The sequence below is a fragment of the Bos mutus genome, chromosome 5, assembly GCF_027580195.1.
Source record: "Bos mutus isolate GX-2022 chromosome 5, NWIPB_WYAK_1.1, whole genome shotgun sequence".
Classification (NCBI taxonomy): Eukaryota; Metazoa; Chordata; class Mammalia; order Artiodactyla; family Bovidae; genus Bos; species Bos mutus.
The window spans coordinates 49,750,282-49,773,615 of record NC_091621.1 but is presented as its reverse complement, the minus strand read 5'-3'; the positions used below and the strand labels follow the sequence as shown (position 1 = coordinate 49,773,615).

Below are 23,334 nucleotides of genomic sequence, written 5' to 3'. Positions count from 1 at the left end.
CAGGCATAATAAAAATTGTTGGCTTAATGAAAAAATACTGATCTGAAAGATCTAACTCTTGTTATTATGTTGTTATGTTCTTCAGTAAATAACACATCCATATAAAGAAAAAGATTTCTAAAGATTTTTAAATCGGTCATTAGGTTGCAACTTCTCTTTCACCTAAATGTCCATCAAATTCCTTCACATTGTCCATCCTTACTCTACCAGCCCAAGCCACCACCATCTGCACTTGGACTACTGCAGTCTCCTCTCTCGTCCCCACATTCAGCCACACTGGCTTAAAATACAAATTCGAACAAACCCTTTCAGTGATTCCCTCCTGCCGACAGGATAAAGTCCAAACTTTTCAACAACCTTCCCTGACTTTCTTTAGTGTTGTAAAGGGAAAAAAAGAAAATAAAGAGAATATAATAAGATGCTTTCTAAATGTCAGGTGGTATTAAAAAAAAAAAACTTTGCTGATTTTGAACTTTATATATATATATATATATATATATATATATATACATACACATATATATACACACATACATACATATAAACACCTACTGTTTGGCCCTATGGAAATTCTTTTCCCCGATCTCCTGTTGCTTTGTCAGATCATTAGTCACCACTGCTTCCTCCACTCCCTTGCACTCTATATTATTCAGCCCTTTTGTTTCATCTTCTCTCTCCAATTAATCTCTTCTGTTCCATCTTTTTAACTCCAGTCCTAATCAACTCACAGCTAGATTACAAGTTAAGAGGAAGAAAGGGAGACAGCCTCTTAATTAATCCCCTCAGCACTAGTTTAGTTTACACCAGATCCAAACCAAGCTGTCTGTAAACCACTTCTGGGTTAAGTATATATCCTCTTCCTGTTACTCCTCTGCTTAGACTCTTCATTCCCTGCTACCTCCACCCCAACATAAAGTCCAATCGGTCACCCTTGCTAGGCATCTAAGGTACCACACAATTTAATCCTAGTCCTTTTAATTTTAATTTCCAAACACAAGTCAATTATGGTGACTGCCTCCTGGCTTTGCTGGTTCCCCCTGCTACTCCCTTTCTCAGTGTCTCCTGAGTGAACTGATCTTTCTCAGACTCTCTGTATTCAAATTCTTATCTTTCAGGATCAGAGCAAGTTCTACCTCCTTCATAAAGCCTTCCCTATAGGAGCCTATGAATAAAGTATAGACATAGTCTATTTATGAAAGTGAAAGTGAAGTCGCTCAGTCGTGTCCGACTCTGCAACCCCATGGACTGCAGCCTACCAGGCTTCTCAGTCCACAGGATTTTCCAGGCAAGAGTACTGGAGTGGGTTGCCACTGCCTTCTCCAGGGGATCTTCCCGACCCAGGGATCGAACCCACATTGTAGGCAGATGCTTTACCCTCTGAGCCACCAGGGAAGCCTATAAATACACTATATATATAAAAATATTCTGTGATTTTCAATGGAATTTTTCAATAAAGCATTTTAAATTAAGCAAAGAAACAAAAATCCAGACACAGGAAAGAATCAAAAGGCATACTAATTTCACTGTGGCAAAAAAGAGAGAACTGGTTAAACCTTCTGTGAGAGAATACAAATGTTCCATTTCCCTTAAACAACTGATAATGCTACATAAAACTTATTTACCCTTTTTGTATATCCATCATTTTAGTAAAAATGATACTTCACCTAATCCAACAGTATTGCCAAGGCCAAAGTATCCATATATGTTTAGATAATTTAAGTTTACTTTGAGCTATAATCTCCTAATTTTAATATTATGCATTACAGTAGTCTTGGGAAGTTGACAAACAAAGTCAATATTGACAAGCAACAATAAATCTGCTTGCATTTTCACAAGTGGTTTACATTTAAAACTCAGATTTTCTAACAGCAGTTCACTTTTTTTTTTTAAATAAAGGCAGCAAAGTCCTTAGATAAGCTAATGTAGCAACTAACATATTTCCAAATTATTTCACTATTAAAGATGTTATTTTTAAATGCCTATATTTACTATATATTTTATCATATAAAACAATTTTTAAAAAGAATGTTTCTCCAAAAATAATAATAAAAAACAAGCATGATATTCCACAAATACTAAGACTTTTAATGCCCATTTGGGTTTAAATCAATCCTTTAATGAATGTCTATAACAAGTTATTGGTTTTTATGACATAATTCACTATACCTTAAGATCCTGCCTTGTGGCAAGTAGTTCAGATTCCTTCCCATAGAAATCCGACTGAAGCTGTTTTAGATTTTCCTGACTTTTTTCATAGGTGTTTTGTAACACTGATATTTTTTGTTTCTCTGCTGCAAGTTCCTGTGCTGCTTGCATTGACTGCTGCTGTAGTTTATTCTCAAGTTCTGTCTGAAACATACAACAGTTACTTAAAATAGTATGCGCGCCAAAAACAGGTTACAAAGATAGAATGACTTCATCCAATTCTACAGCCTTCTCTCTCCTCACTTCTCCACTTACCACGTGTTCCAACAGCAAATCTTCTATAACGACATTTAAGCTTTGTAAACTTTGCTAATATTGTTTACTCTCCTTTAAATAGCTAATTCCCCTTTTTAACCTTTCAACATTATAATAATCTTCAAAGACACAGTTCAAATGCTAGCTCCTCTAGAAAACCAGTCAAAATTCCCACAGAGTTCTAATTTTTCCTCATTCTCCTTTTTATTACAGTTTTTTTTAGGTATCTGCTTCCTCATTAAATTATATAGGCTGCATGAGAACAGGGGCCATATCCTATTCATTCTGGGTTCCCACAAGTAGGTTTCCTAGTACAGGAACTGATGACTTACAGCCTTGCTGAATCCTTTGTGACTCAATCACATTAAAAAATGTATGTATATGTATTCTTTTTCCTATTTCACTGTGGCCCAGTGAAAAATTTCTATAGACCATCACTGTACGGTCTACCATGCACACTGACACTGCTCGATCATAATCTGCTATACTTATATATAACATCCAACAATTATTTAGCTTCTACATGACACTGGGCACACTACTAGATACTTTAAATACATTATCTCAGTCTTTACAACTCCATGACCTCATTTTCTTTAAGCTCAGAAAGATGGATCCCTTTCCTGTGACCACAAATTTGATGTGTGTCACACAGAATTTGAATTCAGATTTACCTGGCTCTAAAATGTATCTTCTTTCCATGAAAGTACACTGCTGCTGCTGCTGCTGCTGCTAAGTTGCTTCAGTTGTGTCCGACTCTGTGTGACCCCATAGACGGTAGCCTACCAGGCTCCCCATCCCTGGGATTCTCCAGGCAAGAACACTGGAGTGGGGTGCCATTTTCCTCAATAAAACCAAATTATTATTGCCTTTCAATTATTCTCTAGGTACTCCAAATTCCAAGTCTAATTTACAGAGACTGGCTATCCACTCAATACTCTCCCAAAATGTCTTTCCTGAGTTAAAGGTGTTCCTTTTTCTGGCATCTATATACTAATACAAAGTAACTACAGCTGCAGGGAGTCAGCCTGAGGAACTCCGCCCATGGCAAAGGTCATGAGGAAGGAGGCTCGACATGCGCGCAAAGGCGGGATCGAGCCTCAGGAGTCCCCCTGGAAATTCTCGAGCATCTACCCCCAAAACCAGAGTCTGCCTACTTTACTGCTTTGTGCTCTCACCTCTGACTTTATGGGGGGCTGTCCCTCACCACCATCTTTCTCTCTCTGAAAAGGAGTTAACTTACAGCTCCAGTTAATAAAGTTCCTGGGCATAATAGGAATGTTTGAATCCAAACCCCTCAGATGACTCTCTAACTTGCCTGACAAGTTTACCCGGACTCCTACAGCTATGCATACGATTGTTTACAGTCTCCCAAAGCAAGAGGCACGGGAAGCTTAAGATATTCAAATAGCATAGAGCCTCTTGGAGAGTCAGAAGCTGTCAGAATAAAACTAGTAGATTTCATTGATGAGCCAATGCTTGCTGCCAAGTTTCCACATCCCCTGTATTGTATCCTTGAATGTGTATTAATTAATATAGTTGGTATGTAGAAAAAATAAGTAGTGGCCTTGGTGTTAGCAACTTTAGACCCTTAAGGTAATAAATTCTTTCCTTTGTTGTAAACCCACTGCACCTATGCCCTATAGGAATACAACTTTATCTAACACCTTCGGAGTATGGCGCCAAACTAATTACTCTTAGAGAAAATAAGTCTTATGGTTGACAAACCTTTGTCAGAGTCATAAAATGTTAATAGGCCTTCTGGCCAGAAGATGATGTAAATCACCTAAACCATTTGTATACGATAAGTTTGCAGAAAAGAAACCCTGGTTTCGATAAGGATCAAAGACTGCTGACTTTGCATGATTTCACACCCCCTATTATCCTCTATGTGCAACTTATGGTATACCATAAGTTGAAAATATATATTTTCAACAGGTATACCCCTGTTGAAAATAAAGCTATGGGCCTTGCTCACCGAAGCTTGGTCTCCCCATGTCATTCTTTCTCTCAACCTCTGACTGAATTTCCATCTGGAGCACGGAGGCCCGCCAAGCCTACTAATTCTGCCGGGCTTCTAATATCTGACCGGGGAGGCCTTAGGGTCTCCTCTCCCTCGGGAGAATGGGAAGACGCCTGTGGCCTACGTAGGTGGTGCAAACTTCTTGGCTTGAAGTTTTATTGGTTTTCCACGTAAACCAAGCTATTCAGCCTCTTTTCTCCACTGAATTTTCTCACTGAGCTATCCTTATTCTATTACTCTTTATATCTTTGATTAGTATTTAATTAAAACCAGTGTACTCGCCGATGCCGTCTCCCCTTCGAATTCCCTGGATCAACCGGGGCTGGACCCCAGCATACTGCTATGAATATTTGTGACTCCACAAAATTCAAGTTGAAGCCTGGATCAAATGTGATGGTATTTGCAGGTAGGGGTCTTTGGCAGTCATTAAGGTAGAGCCCTCATGAATAGGATTAGTGGGTTTACAAGAAGAAATACAATCGCTCAGTCATATAAGGATACAACAAGACAGCTGCCTACAAGCCAGAAAGTGGGCCCTCACCAGACACTCAATATGCCAGGTGCCTTGATCTTCAACTTTCCAGTCTCCAGAACTATGAGAAATAAATGCTTATTATTTAAACCGTCTAGTCTGTGGTATTTTCATTATAACAGTCCCATACAAGACAACTACCAATAAGAGCATTTCCTCTAAATGTCAAAATCCTTAAGATGTCATTTAACGTGCTGTGCTGTGCTTAGTTGCTCAGTTGTGTCCGACTCTTTGCGACCCCATGGACTGCAGCCCACCAGGCTCCTCTATCCACGGGGATTCTCCAGACAAGAATACTGGAGTGGGTTGCCATGTCCTCCTCCAGGGGATCTTTCCACCCACATTGCAGGCGGATTCTTTACCGACTGAACCACCATTTAATAAAGCCATGCACAGTATTGGCAATATACATTAATTATAAATCTGGAAGCAATCTTACTATAATAAATAAAAAAGAAAATGTAGTAAAAATAGTTGTTGGCTTTTTTTTTTAATTTACTAAATCATGATATAAAAATGAAGATCTAAGGAAAACTTGAATATGAGGCTACTAGATTTGAGGGGAAAAAATGACCTCAAGATGTCAAATCATAGAACAAAATATACACTGTGATAATTACATCCTGATGTATGATTATATATATATGATAACACACACAAAAAAAGGTCAGACAAATTTGTCTACTCCTGTTTGTGTTATAAGAAAATCACTCTTTTGTAAAGTGGCCATAATAATCATTATAAAAACAGTGATCAGCATAAAATATGTATTTGTGGGTTTTTTCCCCCTCTAGTAACATGACAAGCCAACTATTAAAAACATGATATACTTTGTTTCACATACTAGGGATATTATCTCTCTCTTCTCCCTAGATGAATTAATATGCACATATCAACACTGGGAAAAACCTCCATTTGTTCAAATATTAAGCTCAATCCACTTTTATCAACTCTTGTTCTGGACAAGTACTAAAACATACTTAAGAATGAAGGACAGATGTTTAATAATAAATTAGCGTAGGTTTGGAAACAAACCATTATGATACAACTTAAAAAAACTATATGAAACCTATACTACTAAATATTTAAATATCTTTGTGATTTTTGTTCTTGGTTATTTCCATTAATAAGGATAAATTATCTTGAGAGTCCCTTGGACTGCAAGGAGATCCAACCAGTCCATTCTAAAGGAGATCAGCCCTGGGATTTCTTTGGAAGGAATGATGCTAAAGCTGAAACTCCAGTACTTTGGCCACTTCATGCGAAGAGTTGACTCATTGGAAAAGACTCTGATGCTGGGAGGGATTGGGGGCAAGAGGAGAAGGGGATGACAGAGGATGAGATGGCTGGATGGCATCACTGACTCGATGGATGTGAGTCTGAGTGAACTCCGGGAGTTGGTGATGGACAGGGAGGCCTGGCGTGCTGGGATTCATGGGGTCGCAAAGAGTTGGACACGACTGAGCAACTGATCTGATCTGATTTTTTAAATTCCTTAAAATCTTCTAATACACTATAAATGGTGTATAAATATTCTCTTAACGTTAGTTACATGTTATTTTACAAAAAGGCAGTTTTATGTCTATCAGACAAACAATTAGTGCTAAGATTTTAAATAAGTGTCTAACAACATGGTTATAGTGAATGGAAATCTAGACAGATATTTAATCATATAATTCAGTGCATTATACATTTAACTTAAAGAAAATTTGGGCATATATGTAAAATTTTCTTTGTTGCAACTCATTTGTGTTAACTATCATACAGTTATTTTAACTTCAAAGTTTTTCTTCCAATAGAAAGTAAGTATCATATCATTACCTTCTGTGAAACAGCAATTTTAACTTCTCCTTGGAGTGTTTCAATTTGCTTTTTCTTCTGTTCAGTCAATTGCTTTAGCTCATTTATGTTACTCTGAAGCTGTTGTTCTTCTTTTTCCTTTTGTTTTAAGCTGTCCTGGGCCTGTATGACTTGTCCCTGCATGGAACTGAGCTCCAACTTCAACTGATGAGAAGTCTAAAAGAAAATACAATCTGTTCAGCATTCATTTCTCCATTCAACACACATTTATTGAGTACCTATTAAGCATTACTGTAAGTAGAAACTACTGAGTCTGTTGACCACAGATATTCAGTAGTAAACCAAAAAGAAAAATCCCTGCCCTCATGGAACTTTCATAACTGACACTTCACCATTGGATCAGACTATGGACTGATCAATATTTGTTTAATCTTGCCTTCCTTTTTAACTTATACATTGGGATAGAGCCTGCAAATGCACAGGATTGGTATTCTCATATCATAGAAAAGGGAAAATCAACAGTCTTTAGATTGCTGAAATGTCTACTGTCTTGAATATTCTCAAAATCCTAACTGAATTCCCTGGTTGTCCAGTGGTCAGGACTCAGCACTTTCACTGCCAGGCCTGGGTTCAAGATCCCTGCAAGCAGCACAGTGGGGCCAAAAAAAGTAAAATAAAATTTTAAAAATGCTGAGTCTACTAGTCAAAGTGAATCAGAAAGGATAGCTTCATATTAACTATCATATTAACAAATTAACAAAATAATTTTGGCAAACATCTTTAGTATCTGTCTAAACCATACAATCATGTCCTCATTTAGAGATTTGAGGCATATTTTGCTACTACCTGTTTTCATAATTTATTAGGATACATTTCTGTTCAAAATTAACTATCATATAGAAGTCACACTGAGGTTCTTCTGTGGCCAAGGTGAACTACACTACGTCTCACCCTTCCAACCAAAGTCACATTTTCATGTTTTACGCATATTTCATTAAAGACCTAATTTGAGCAATTGACCACTCAAAGTTACTTTTAAAAGTTTCAGAGCTATGTATATGGATGCTTCAGCTTATTGCCAATACAAAGGGAAATATTTCGTGCAAAACAGGAGTCAAGCAGTGTTAACAATGCTGATGATTGTTATGATAACCAATGATAAAGTAATAGCTAACCCCTGACCATTTATTTCATTACAATTGGTATTCTGAGCACTCTGATATGCATTAACCCATTTACTTCTCACAATAAAGCTATGACACAGATTCTACTATCAGCCTCATCTTACCGCTGAAGAAACTGGAGCACAGAGAGATGAGTCATCTGCCTGAGAGAAGTCAAGACAGCAGAGCTAATAACTGACACGGTTAGGATATAAATTTGGACAATCTGGATTCACGGCCTGGGCACTAAATCACTGTAATTTTGCCACTATGACTGGCATATAAAGCACAGAAGTCTTCTTTCAATCAACAACCAGAACATAATCACACTGAAGACTTGTTGGGATGATGTTTTGCTGCTTTATCAAATCAGATCTCTAAAAAGCTACATGCCTAGACTCTAGCTGCTAGAGGTTATATCTTCAGAGAAGAATAATAATATATATATATTATATACATTTATTTACTCATGTTTGTTTTGATGAAGAACAATAGAAGCATTAACCACAGAACAATCACTTAATTGTGATTCTTATATAACCATTATTAAATATTTCATTAACATAAATGTCAAAGAGCACTTAAATGTCATTTCTATGGAAAATCTATGAAGACTGTTTTTATCCATACTAATGTTCCTTAACTTTGATAATTTAATTAAATCACTCAGGTTAGTTGACTCTATTTATTAAGTATAATTCTTTATTTTATTATTAATTATAATCCTTTATTTTGGGCCTTTTATTATCATTTAGCTTAAATCTTTTTAGCAGTTGGTAGAATACAAAGAAAATAAACCTTTTGAATTAAGAATCTACTGTGAAGATATTTTGAAAATATAAAACCTTATTATGCTTTATATATTTCTGTTATAGAAAATCTTACCTCCTTTTCTTTTTCAAGTGACTTTTTCATTTCATTCTGCTCCTTATGCAGGCTTTCTGTCCGTACTTGAAGCTGATGCTTTAATTCTTTGCAAGTTTTCTCCTAAAAAAGTGGAAACTACATTATGCAGAAAATATTTGTAGTAAATTTAAGAATTTAGGGTTTATAAGCTTAGTAAGATCCACAAAAGGAAATAAACTAGAATCATTGATGATTTAAGATGGGATAGAATCATTCATTTCAGTAATAACAACAGGCAAATATTATAGCAGTAAACGGGGAGAGAGGCTAAGAGTTTCTATTATCAACCAATAGTCACAAAAAATACTTTCAATAATATTTAGACAAGATTTTAGAATACTTTGGAAACCACATTTTTATGTTACACAATTAACTAACTTATGCTATTTTAAAAGTAGAATAATGGGCTTCAAAAAAATGGAAATTTTTTAAAGTATGGAAATAATAAATTAAAATAATCCCATATAACTTAAGAGGGAAGATATACAGACATTTTTTCCAAACAGAACATAAAAGTAACATATGAAAATCATGCTTTTTATGCTCCTCAACACTTTCACTGACCTTCATATTAAGAACAAAAGAATTTTACTTTTGCTGTTATTCCATGTTATTCTGGGTTAAAATATTTCTGAGGATACATTGCCCTATAAGTATTTCCTGAGACTCAAGATGTTTTTCTCTATAGTTTAAATATTGTTTACAATATCTCTAAGACATGGTTTTATCTAGAGTTTTAGAAAACTGAATAAAGAATCAGAAAGTTTATAGCACCAGAGTTAGAAGTCATTAAGATCTTTCTGGTCTTCTTTCTTTTTTTTACAGTCAGGTGAAAAACATTTCAATTAGTAGTTATATTCTCTGCAGAAATGTCCAGAAGGACAAACGTGCTGCAGTCCTCCCCAAACCTAGCACCAGGTCCTCAACAGAGAAAGAATATATATTCAGCTGAAAACTTTCTGGGCCATTGGAAAATTACACACACAAGCACAAATATCTCTTTCTCAGGTTAAGTAATCTCCATTCCTTTTCTCATAACAACACTTAAGATCATTTAAACGCAGGATGACAAATCAACAGTGAATTAAGCAGAAAAGGCAGTATGTTTTAAATAAAATCATTTCTACCTAAGAAAATAAACATAAACAACTAACCAAATCTAATATAACAGCTTTTCCCTTCTGATTTTCTTTTTCAAATTCACTTTTGGAGTTCTTCAAAGAATCAGAAACTTTTGACAGTTTCTCTTTTGCTGCAGAAAGCTCTGCTACCAGAGAGTCTTTCTCCACCTTCACTTTCTGTAGTTCTGTTACTGCTGTTTGAATCCTATCATTCAGTTCCTTGTGCTGCATCTTTGCATCTTGACTTAAATTTTCAATTTCTTGTTTAAGCATTGTTTTTTCTTCTTCTTGCTTGGTAAGCATTTGCTTAGTATTTTCAAGTGCTTCAGATTTCTTCTGTAGATCCAACTTTGTATTAGATACTCTAAATATTTAAGAAACAATTTCTTTAATAATGCATAATTTGTCATTTCTAATCTACCATTCACATTAATAAATTGAGCTTTAAAACTTTCTTCTGTAGTTAAAAAGTAAAACTAATAATTTAATGTCATAAAATCACACAAATAAAAAGTGCCTTAGAACATCTGATCTGGTCATTTAAGAGATGAGGATGGTTTTATTTGAGTCAAATAAATTAGTGATAAAGGCAAGACCATCTAAGGCCATGATTTAATCCAGTCTTGTCTAACCACAGTGTATCCCCGAAGAAATCTGGGCATACAGCAAACCATCTAGTCTTTGACAGCCAGAAATACTGTTCCATGTATCCTAAAGAACCAATTTATTATGTTGCCCCCAAGGACAAAGAAATTTGTCTCTTTACTTGAAAAAATAAAACACATTGTGTATTTGACAGGTCCTAAACTTCAAAACACATAAGATAACCAGGAAAAATGAAAGTGAAAGTGTTAGTCACTCAGTCCTGTCTGAGTCTTTGCAACCCCATGGACTGTAGCCTGCCAGGCTCCTCTGTCCATAGGATTTGCCAGACAAGAATTCTGGAATAGGTTGCCATTTCCTTCTCCAGGGGATCTTCCTGACCCAGGGATCGAACTCAGGTCTCCTGCGCTGCAGGCAGATTTTTTTTACCATCTGAGCCACCAGGGAAGCTCAATCAGGAAAATCCTTCTAACCCATTTCCTCAACTTTTCCGTTTTTTAAAAAATTGAAGTATAGTTGATTTATAGTATCATGTTAGTTTCGGATTCTTAAAATTTCTTAATTCATTCAGGTGTAGAAAAATTATTTTAGGGAAAAATGATAACAAGTTTAAGCAAATATGGAGGAAAGACAAAAGATTTACTTTAATCCTAGAGCCTAGTAGATTATGTTAAGAGACTTATCATTTGTCCTCTAACATAAATTTTCTACACCTGAATGAATTAAGAAGTTTCAAGAACCTGAAAACTAACATGATACTATAAATCAACTATACCTCAATTTTTTATAAAACAGAAAAGTTGTAAGAATGAGGAAATGGGGGGGAATGGATACATGTACATGTATAGCTGAGTCCCTTTGCTGTTCATTTGAAACTATCACAACATATTTTTGCTAATCCAGCTATATTCCAATATAAAATAAAAAGTTTTTTAAAAACTCAAAAAAAATAAAGAAATGAAGATATTGCTTAAGAAATTTAAAGACTTTGTTTTCATAAAATGAATAAAATTATGCATATTATATAGCAAAAGAAAGGCACACATTAGAGATTAACCATTTTTTAAAATGAAAACAAAACCAAGTACAAAGTAATATTTCTAGAATGCATACTATTTCCAATGTACTTTATTATAAATTTAATATATTAAGGAAAGGTTATTAAAACATGTACCAGCCACATAATTGAAGTTGGGTATTAATATAGATCTGCATACATACCTTGAAATTTTCTAACTTTTAGCCCCAGAAACTTTCTTTTACTTTCAAAAAAAGTAGCTAAAACATATGAAATACATTCACAGAATCCTGTACCTCACTGATATTTAAAGGTCTAGACAGAAAAGCTGTTGTATAAATATTACTTGACCATTTTAATATAGTTAAAATCCCTGTCAACCAACCCTAAAATTGGAACTTGATATATTTACTATGCTATGTAACTTTCCTGTAAATAATTATTATAAAATCATAAGACTATGTGAATCAAAGAACACATAAAGAAATAAAGGTCTGCACAGTGATGGTAAAACTTAGTTTATTTTTTTAAAAGGTCACTAAAGGAAGTAATAAATAAATCCATAACCTGAGAAACCTTAAACACCCCTTTCTCAAAAACTGATAGAAACGACCAGAGAAAACAGTGGCAAGGATACAGAGGATTAGAACAACAATATCAACCACCTTAACCTAACTGATATTTACAGAACACTTTACCCAACAAAACACAGATGTGCACAAAGAAACTTAACCAAGATAAACCATACACTGTGCCATAAATAAGAGAGTTTGAAATGTCAGAATTTTAGAGTATGTTCTATAACTACAATGGAATTAAATTAGAAACCAGTAACAGTAAGATATTTAAAAAAACCCTGAATAGTTGAAAAGTAAACAATATACTTCTAAGTAACTCATAGAGCAAAAAAAAAAAAATCACAAAGGATATTTGAAAACACAAACTGCAGAGTAATGAAAATATAAGATGGAAACTGGAGAGAAAGAGCTGCATGCAGTATAGGTGATCCTTGAGAAAGGGGAGCCCTGTACCCCATTATTTGGGCTGAGTCCTATGATCAGGGGTGGGGTTTAGTCAAACCTCAGATATGTTTGCCCAGTCCTCCTTTCTTAGTACTCTAAAAATTCAGGACCCCATATAAAAGATGTCTGCACAAAATGTAAAGGCAAAAAATAAAAAATAAAAAAAACACCTTACTAGAAACGCAAAATTTCCCCCGGAAAGAACTACTGGGCCCATAGGGGCCTCAGAAAAGAGAACAAGCAATGACTGAGCGACTGAACTGAACTGGACCACCTCAAAGGTCATCTTTACTGTCACATGACTGGGTTCCAGAGGTGAAGAATCACTTAGTAGGTGATACAAAGGATCAGATGTGGGCTGCCGTGGTAGCTCAGCGGTAAAAGAATCCGCCTGCTCGACTCTTGATCCAGGAAGATCCCACATGCCGCTGAGCAACTAGGCCTGTGCGCCACAAAGGCTGAGCCAGTGCTCTGGAGCCCTAGAGCTACAACCGCAACTAACGAACCTGCGTGCAGCCTACAGTCCGTGCTCCGCAACGAGACAAGCCACTGCGATTAGAAACTGGAGTACTGAACCAGAGAGTAACTCCTGCTCGCCACAGCTAGAGAAAGCCCATGTAGCAATGAACACCAAACAGAGCCAAAAATAATGAATAAAATAAAATTATTAAAAAAAAAAAGGATCAGATGTACTCCCCAAATACCTAGGCACTGGAAACTACATATGTTGAGTCACAAGAAATGCCATTTGAGGCACAAAATGCATCTGTATATCCTCACATTCACAATATCAGGATCCAATTTACTAGACATGAAAACAAAAATGTTTTGTCATCACTCCCAAAGTAAGGATGAAACCATGGAGGTGCAATTAATTATTATCAACTTTGATGGATTTTAATTTCATTTCCCTGAAAGGCACCTTTCCAAGGCTATCCATCGACTTCCATCTTTACTACTGACAGTCAAAAACCCTCACCCTCTTGACAGAGATCCAGTCTGTCAGCTCCGTATTTGGCCCTTAAAGACAAAGTCTACTAAAATGTGACTGGATACACGCCATCCTATTTAACCAAATTGTGATGGCTTTATTTTTCATTGACATTAATATCAGCAGTTTACAAGGTAAATCTTTAAGCCCTGTGATAGGAAAATTGAAATCTTATGAAAAATTTAATACTTAGTTTATAATCCTCTCCCATAAGTAGTTTAGCTTACGTTTCTTTCTCCATTTCAAGTTGTTTACTCAATTCTGTGGCTCGAAGCTCTAAATCTGTGTTCAGCTGTCTCTGTTGTTGTAGACCCTGCAAAGCTTGCTCCTTGCTTGCTTTAACTTCAAGCATATCAGCTTCTAGTTTCTATGGCAGAAATATAATATAAAACAATTTTAATGTCAACAATTATCTATTAAACATTACAACATTAGTTTATACTCAAACTGACATTAACACAAAAAGTACTTGTGTTAATAAAAAAACACAAAAATACTTGTGTTAATAACAAAAAAACATTCTAAACTCATTATTGAATAAAGGAGCCATTTACCTTGCAATCTTTCAGAAGATCTAGTAGCAGAGTTTTTGTATGAGAGATAGTCACTAAGTTTTAACTTTTAAAATGAACTGAATAAGAGAATAAGCTTAAAATAATTATATTTATTACTTGAATAAAAGTTATTAACTCAAGTATGAAAAAAACAAAGGGCCCAATTAAACTTTATAATCTTTAAAAATATATATCTTTATAAATATTCAAAACTAAAATGGAGTTGTCATGTCGTCCTTCTCATTAATAGCTCTTGACCATAAATACAAAGCCAATTAAACTTGGATTTGGCATCTATAATCTCTTCATTCAGATATTATTCTTCACAGTGTGGCTTCTATCTCATATATATACATATAACTGTGTATTTTTACAAATTTACAAAATCAAATTGTTGAATATATAGTTTGAACATCTATAAGCAAAACATTTTCTTAATAACTATAACTGGGAAAGGAGTACCACAGGTTGTATATTGCCACTCTGTTTATTTAACTTATTTGCAGAATACATCATATGAAATGCTGGGCTGGATGAATCACAAGCTGCAATCAAGACTGCTGGGAGAAATATCAACAACCTCAGATATGCAGCTGGTATCACTCTAATGGCAGAAAGTGAAGAGGAACTAAATAGCCTCTTGATGAAGGTAAAAGAGAAGAGTGAAAAAGTTGGCTTAAAACAACATTCAAAAAACGAAGATCATGGCATCCAATCAATCACTTCATGCAAACAGAAGGGGAAAAAGTAGAAGCAGAGACAGATTTTATTTTCCTGAGCTCCAAAATCACTATGGACAGTGACTGCAGACACGAAATTCGAAGATGCTTGCTCCTTAGAAGGAAAGCTATGACAAACCTAGACACCATAGTAAAAAGCAGAGACATCACTTTGCTGACAAAGGTCTGTAGTCCATAGGTCCAAAGATCCAGGACTGGAAAAGGTCAGTTTTCAATCCAATCCCAAAGAAGGGCAATGCCAAAGAATGTTCAAACTGCCATACAATTGTGCTCATTCACATGCTAGGAAGGTTATGCTCAAAATCTTTCAAGCTAGGCTTCAGCAGTTCATGAAACAAGAACTTCCAGATATTCAACCTGGGTTTAGAAAAGGCAAAGTAACCAGACATCAAATTGCCAACATTTGTTGGATCTTAGAGAAAGCAAGGGAGGAGTTCCAGAAAAACACCTACTACTGCTTCATTGACTATGCTAAAACCTTTGTGTGGACCACAACTGTGGAAAATTCTTAAAGAGATGGGAATACCAGACCACCTAACCTATCTCCTGAGAAACCTGTATGTAGGTCAAGAAGCAACAGTAGGAACCTTACGTGGAACAACTGACAGTTCAAAATTGGGAAAGGAGTATACAAGGCTGTATGCAGACACCCTGTTTCTTTAACGTATATGGAGAGTACATCATAAAAAATGCCAGGGTGGATTAATCACAAGCTGGAATCAACACTGCCAAAAGAAATATCAACAACCTCAGATATGCAGATGATACCACTCTAATGGAATAAAGTTTAGAGGAACTAAAGAGCCTCTTGATGAGGTGAAAGAGGAGAGTGAAAAAGCTGGCTTAAAACTCAACATTCAAAAAACCAAGATCATGGCATCTACTTCCATCACTTCATGGCAAATAGAAGGGGAAAAAGTGGAAGCAGTGATAGATTTTATTTTGGGGGGCTCCAAAGTCACTATAGACAATGACTGCAGCCATGAAATTTAAAGATGCTTGCTCCTTGGAAAGAAAGCTATACACACCTAGACTAGACAGTGTAAAAAGCAGAGAAATCACTTTACTGACAAAGGTCCATATAGTCAAAGCTATGGTTTTTCCAGCAGTCACATATGTATGTGAAAAGCTGGATGATGAAGAAGGCTGAGTGCCGAAGAACTGATGCTTTCAAATTACGGTGCTGGAGAAGACTCTTGAGAGTCCCTTGGACTGCAAGGAGATCAAACCAGTCAATCCTAAAGTAAATCAACCCTGAATATTCATTGGAAGGACTGATGCTGAAGTTCCAATACTTTAGCCACCTGATATGTAAAGCCCACTCAATGGAAAAGACCCTGATGCTGGGAAAGACTGTAGGCAAAAGGAGAAGGGGTGGCAGAGGATGAGATGGATAGATAGCACCGGATATGAATTTCAGCAAACTCCAGGAGATAGTGAAGGACAGAGGAGCCTGACGTGTTGCAGTCCCTGTGGTTGCAGAGAGTTGGACATGACTTAGTGACTAAACAACAACAAAAAGATACTCAAACAGAATTCTCATTACATGCCCTTCAACTAAAAACAAATAGACAAAAAATCCTTTCTGTTCTTTTCAACCATTACACCATGTAATTTGTATACTATTATTACTGACCATAATGAAAAGGGAACCCATAAATAGAACTGTAATTTTCTTCTTCTATGCACATCTATACATACACACAGCCCATGATTCTACAGTTGTACAGAAGTACTTCATCTGACTGTGAAGGTGTAAATTTCACATATAGTAATTTGAGAAATTTATCAAAGAGCAAAGGACTCAGGTCAAATCCTTCTCTAGTATATGTAGTTATTTAATTTCTTTAATATAAATCAACACTTTCACTTGAAGTTGAGTTAAAGAAAAACAGTTTACCACAGTGAAAATTTTAATAATATTAATCAGAAATAAAATCCAAAGGGTATAAATGTAAAATGGAAGAAATATACCATAACTGAGTATTATATGGGAATAAGGAGGGAAGGAGATATGAATTATGAGGTAGAAGAGACTTCACAACAACAAAAATAAGTTTCCTGTAATTACAGAGTAGATACGGCTGTCTCTCTGAAACATTTAGACATTACAATGGAACCAGTATATATATTAACTGCTATTTGCAAAGCCATCCATTAGTGAAGAAATTAAAAGTAAAGGTGGAATTCAAAATTAAGACATGAAAAATTACAAATAATTTTTATATCACAACTTGACCTTCACCTGCAAATTTAAAATCTTGGATTCCTTCTAGGTCATCAACTTCCATTGCTATAGCAATAGAAAATATGGCTAGTTTTTTATACAAACCTTGATTTGACCTTCTAATTCTTCAGTTTTCTGTTCTAAAGACAGATGTTTCTCTTTGTATTCTTTAAGATGACTTTCCAGCTGACTGCAATGTTCTTGCTTGTCCTGCAACTTTGTAGTGACCTGATCCAACTGAGTAGTGATCTTATTTAACTCCTATAGAAAGTATAATTAAAGACAACTTTGGTAAGCTTTACTTTGCTGTAGGGCCCAAATGTTTGCTCAAAGTAAAGCAGAAAACTCTTTAAGAAAGTATTTTGAGTAAGACCATAAATAAGCCTAATAATCTATATGAGATTATATTTATCCATCAACATAAAGGACCTGAACTGAAGTTGTACACACTCTGAGATACTACGTTTATACACATAATAGCTCAATAATTTTTTCTAGGAAGAGTTATTTTAGAAGCCAAAAGATACAACAGGATGTTAAGCAGGCTAATAACAAAGTAATGCTTTTATACTATAATTAAATATTTTCAATGTTCAAGATACCATTTTTAAAAATATTTTTAATTACATTGATTACATTATAATACTTGTTCAATTGATTTGGAATATCTAATTGCAGAGCAAAATAAATAAAGATTATTAGGAAATCCACTGCCCATAAATACTATTAATGTTTTGATAACTTTCCTTCTAGACTTTTCTGTATTAGTTTCTTTTTCTTTTTTTCTACTTTTCAGATAAAGGATATCAGTTTACATACAGTGTTACTGTAACTTCCTTTGTTTTTATAACAAAGCATCATAAAACTGTGACATTATCTTCCAAACTATCATTATACATGACTGCATAAATTTCTATTGTATTCATATAGATCATTATTTAGCCAAATACCCTTGGTGGTATTCTTGGATTGCTATAAACCTTTCCAACAGATACGCAAACATCATTCTTAAAACTATGATTATTTCCCTAGGGTAAAGGACTAAAAGTGAGATTAAGAATATGAAAAATCTTAAAGGTCTTAAATATACTGCCAACCAGCTTTCCCTATTACCATCAAAAGGTTGAACTGCAAGCAACGTGTGGAAGCGACTTGTTCTTCTACACCATGTCTAGCCTTTACAGTGTTAAACACATGCACACAAACATTTTACCTTAATAAGGGCATATTACTGTCTTAATTTGCAATTAATTCTTAATGAATATGAAGATTTCCTAATGTAGTTTTGATCTTTCACTTCTTTTGGTAGATTCATTTATTTCTTATGTAAAAATGTTTTAAACCAAAATATCTATCTTTCATCAGACATACTTCAGAAAATGTTCTATTATTTTGCTACTTGCTTTAGAATTTTGCTAGTAATATTTTGGGCAAATAAAAATTTCAACTTTTATGTGGTTATTCTTATACATACTTTTTCCACTATACTTTCTGGCACTGATCTATAGTACTTAGAAAATACCTTATAGACGTGTTTAGCAATAATGTAAAGTAAAAACCAAGTTGTAGAACAACATACATAGAGATACCATATGTATAAAACAAAGAGACCTGTATGTGTACACACACACACACACATATTTTTTCTTCAATGTTTACAGAAGTCTGGAAGGATATATACCAAACTTAAAAGCAAAATTTCCATATAAGGAGAAAAATGGATTGCAGTTAAAGGTAAATATAGAGAAAGGTTTTATTAACTTGATATATACTACTATATTATTAATAAAACTTTTTGGATCAACAACCAGTATTGCTTCTCAAGTAAACAGTAATTTTAAAATTCCTACCTGGTCAAAGGTAAGAAAAATCTACCAGCATTTTAACCTTGGATTCTGAAGTACGAAGCTTTTTTCTATCAGAAGTGTTGAGAATAACAACTCTGGTATTCTTTCTAGCCCCACTTTTACTCCTACCCCCAGGAAAAGAGTAGTAACTCTTATAATTGAAATGGAAGACATGCTGCTCTTTTCCTGCCAAGAGGTAAGTATACCTGGGTTACCACCTGACTGTCCACTTAAAACAGGTGTGGAAGTCTGTCTCTCCTTCCCAGTCATTGCCACTTAATAGGATGAAGAAACAATTCAAAAATTAGGAGTTAACATTTCATCACACCAAGGTCTCTATTATGGGAGAAAAACAGTATTAAGCAGCTCAACCACAACTGCACAAGGTGAGCTTTATCAAGAACATAAATAACACACTTCTCTTTTTTGGCTGCGCCTCACAGTTTGCAGGATGATTAACTCCCCAACCAGGGACTGAACCCGGGCCAGGGACTGAACCCGGGCCACCAAGGTTATCCACCAAGGTTAAGCGAAAGCACCAAGTCTTAACCAAAGACTGCCAAGGAAGTCCCAAAGATTATATTTTATCTCCATCTGTCTAACTCCTGTATATTCCACTCACTAGTTCGGAACTCAAGGAGAAATTAAGGAGAATAAGCAAGTCAATCACAATATTATATCAAAGTATCATTTTCACATATTTTTCCAGTTAATTTATCTACCAAAACATTAGGTTATGACAGGAAACTGCATCAAGTTCTCCTACCTGCTGTTTATCTTGTAATGCATTTTGGGCTGTGTCCAGATGATTCTGAAGATCTGCTCTCTGAGCAGTTTTTGCTGCTTCTGCTGATAGCAATAATTCAGTTTTGGCTTTAACCTGTAACGAAATTTACAACTCATTTAATTTGTATTTAATTCTTGGTGTCTGCATGATGAGTGTAAAATACTTTTCTCATTAATTTTAAAAATTAAATCTTTCAGCAGAAAACAAAAATTTAGACATTAAAAAAATAAGTATGTGATAATCCCCCAAACAGGAATGAATAGGAGAGAATACTCCTAATAATGTTCTAATAAATGATAAAAAAACGTCCCTGTAGAACACCAAAACACTCCTTTCTCTCTTAAATTGGACATCCACATATTGAATTATCTGTAACTCATCTAATAAATTTTAAAAAGAAAGGTGTATCCTCTTTTTTCCAAATTCTTATACTTATTTTATTATTTCTGGTTTTAATGGAATTATTCTCCTAAAATAAAGAAAATTAAAGCTTAGAAATGTTTCTAAAACTTTCTCTACTGTAGTATAGAATAAAAAAACAATAATGAGAATGGAGAAAGAAATATATCTTAATTTCCACCCCGTGACTGACTCACTGAGCAAGGCTTCCATATTGCCCTCTGAAGGAAAACATATTAAAATACATAATTGTACTATATAAAGTTATTTTTTGGCTGCACATGCAGCTTGAGGGATTTTAGTTTCCCAACCAGGGACTGAATGTGGGCCTCAATGGTGAAAACGCCAAGTCCTGACCACTGGACCACCAGGGAATCCCCTAAAGTTTTGGGTGTGTGTTTGTTTTTATTAAATCAAACATTTAAAGTAAAATTTAAAAATCAAATTCAAAATAAACATCTGTAACAGAAATATAATGGTATAATAACAAACTACTTTGAACTTCAAAAACAGTAGTAACGGCCTCATGGAAAAAGAGAAAAGTGCAAAACTCTGGTAGGGAGAAAGGCAAACAGGAAAGCTCAACAAACTGTCCACATACAACTTTAATTCCTAATTCTATTGTTTCAATTAATAAGTAAGGCAGGGGGTAGAGAAGAAGAGAGAAAAATTGTTTAAATGTGATAGCTTAAAACTAGTGTTTTATTCATACAAACAAGTTGCACAATGCAATATTACCTGTATATCAAGCTGGGAAACCTTCTCCTTGCTTTCATTTAACTGACTATTTAATTCATTGATGCTGGATTCTAGGGAAAGGACACGGTCTTGTGCAGCTCTAAGATGTGCCTTCTGCTCCTGCACCTGGTCATGCAAATTCTCCTGGGCTTGTTTATGGCTTTCTGACTGATTCTTCAGCTTCTCTGTTAGCTGAGTTACCTATCATATAAGCAAGGCTCTAATTATGAAGGTCACAAATGATATAACAAGAATGAAGAAGAAACCCAAATGTAAGCACCATAAGAATGTTAAAATACTCTAGGATAGATTATCTCAACTTTTTTTTTTTTCCAAGAAAAATTATTCACATTTTTCCAAAAATAAGTAAATATAACCTCTCAGAATCATAACAACATCACATTCAGAGATTCTTACCATTTTTAAAACCAACTCTACTGAACTATAATTTAAATACAAGTTATGCAATTCAATTATACAGTTTGAGGGGAGTTAATCAATATGTACATTCATTTAACCATCACCACAAACAAGCAAGAAAACCTTATGATTACCTCCAAAAGCTTCTTCATGCACTCAATACCCTCCACTCATCTCTGGCCCCAGACAATCACTGAGCTGACTATTAAGAGTTCTTTATATATTCTGGATGTTCCTCAATTGTCAGATATATGTCCTACACCTGTTTTCTCCCAGTCTGTGTCTTAGCTTTTATTTTTGTAATGGTGTCTTTTGAAGAGCATGTTTTTAATTTAGGTGAAATCCAACTCATCTGATGTTTCTTTGGGGTACTCTGGTTGGAATTCATGAGTTTCTTGAATCTGTGCTTTCATATTTTTAATCAACTTTACAATTTTTCAGTCATTATTTCTATGAACATTTTTCTTTGACACAAATTACACACACACACACACACACACACACACACATGTATACACCATACACACAAACATACATATATCCTAGACTACATGTTATCCTACAGGTCACTAAGGCACTCTTCATCTTTTACCCCAGTCTTTTGTCTCTCTGGGCTTCAATGTGGACAGTTTCAATTACCTTGTCTTAATGGTCACTGATATTGTTTTTTCCACTTAATATATTCATTCAGTGAAATTTTCATTTTAGGTATTATTTTAACCTCTAAAAGTTTTATTTTTTTGTTTCCACTTCTATTTTCATTATTATATTTTTCTCTTTATATCCATATATTTTAAAGCTGTGTTAAAGTACTTATCTGATGACTCTATCCTCTCCTATTTCAGGTTTTATTTCCATTGAATCACTTTTCTCTTACTTATAGCTCATATGTTTTCCACTTTGTGTTATCCATTAATTTTTTTTTATATTTGTTATGACAAGTCTGAAATTTGTCTTCTTTCAAAGAATATTGAATTTTGCTCCAATAGGCAATTAATATACTTGTGGTTCAGCTGCATCCTTTTGAGGCTCATTCCCATGCTTATATACACTAGCTTTTACTCTAGGGCTAATTTGGTTTTAATTCTAAGGTGTGACATTACTGGGGTTTCTACTGAATGCCCCGAAGTGTCTCTCTTCTCTGACTGGTGAAGACCTGAATGTTTCCAAGCTCTCTGAGTTCTGATCATTTTTAAGTTGCAGCTCCTAACAACTGTTCACTGTCCGGCCTCATGGAATCTCTCCTTAAGAGTGTAAAGCTTAGCATTCAGCTAAAGGTTCAAGCAAATCCCTACACAGATTTCTGGACCTTTATCTCCACATTGTTCCCTTCTCTCTGACATTCTGTCTGCAAATCTGAGTTCCATCTCCCTGAATTCCAAATCTTTCGTGCTTTAGTTCAGTGAGACCACTGTGCTTTCCTTGGATTTTCTCACCCTGCACCAGTCTGAGAACTGTCTCCAGGTCAAAAGTTGGAATGGTCAAAAGGCTCACTTCACTTGCTTCTCTTCTCTCAGGGATGAAAACCCTGTGCATTTGCTGTACAATGTCTGAAAACTAGTTTTACACAGTTTTTTCCACTTTTCCAGTTGTTTATAGCGGGAAGACTAAAGAGGTATCAGTTATCCCAACATGGCCAGAAGCAGAAGTACATAGATTTACTTCTATTTATTCTTTCTTCAAAATTGTGTACATTTTTCTGATCATGTTTGTATAATAAGCAATGTTAATTTGTATGCAACTTTAACTAAAAACTAGTATAAACTGGTAACTAAGGCTAACTTTGAAACCTGGAGGAAAAAACTTGTGTTATATTCTAATACTCAAATTAGAAAACTGAAATGACTTATTGTTTAATACTTTCTCATTTAGATAATTACAATTCCCTTATTGGACAATTCTTTCCAAAAAGTGCTTATTACAGTCTGAAAATGTATTAAGCTAAATTTTATAAGCTCCATTTAAACTAACATACAGATATTA

The 23,334-nt window shown here is 34.9% G+C and overlaps 1 protein-coding gene across 2 annotated transcripts in view; it reads right to left on the bottom strand.

The window, feature by feature from the left end:
- Positions 1-23,334, bottom strand: part of EEA1 (early endosome antigen 1) — a 130,555-nt gene that overhangs the window by 13,457 nt on the left and 93,764 nt on the right. For both annotated transcript variants that reach the window (XM_070370926.1, XM_070370927.1), the window contains 8 exons: positions 20,932-21,132; positions 19,774-19,887; positions 17,266-17,421; positions 13,867-14,006; positions 10,039-10,369; positions 8,864-8,965; positions 6,837-7,031; positions 2,167-2,349 (listed from right to left, as the gene is read on the bottom strand). In XM_070370926.1, the coding sequence (XP_070227027.1) occupies positions 2,167-2,349; positions 6,837-7,031; positions 8,864-8,965; positions 10,039-10,369; positions 13,867-14,006; positions 17,266-17,421; positions 19,774-19,887; positions 20,932-21,132 (1,422 nt within the window). The remainder of the gene's footprint in view (positions 1-2,166; positions 2,350-6,836; positions 7,032-8,863; positions 8,966-10,038; positions 10,370-13,866; positions 14,007-17,265; positions 17,422-19,773; positions 19,888-20,931; positions 21,133-23,334) is intronic.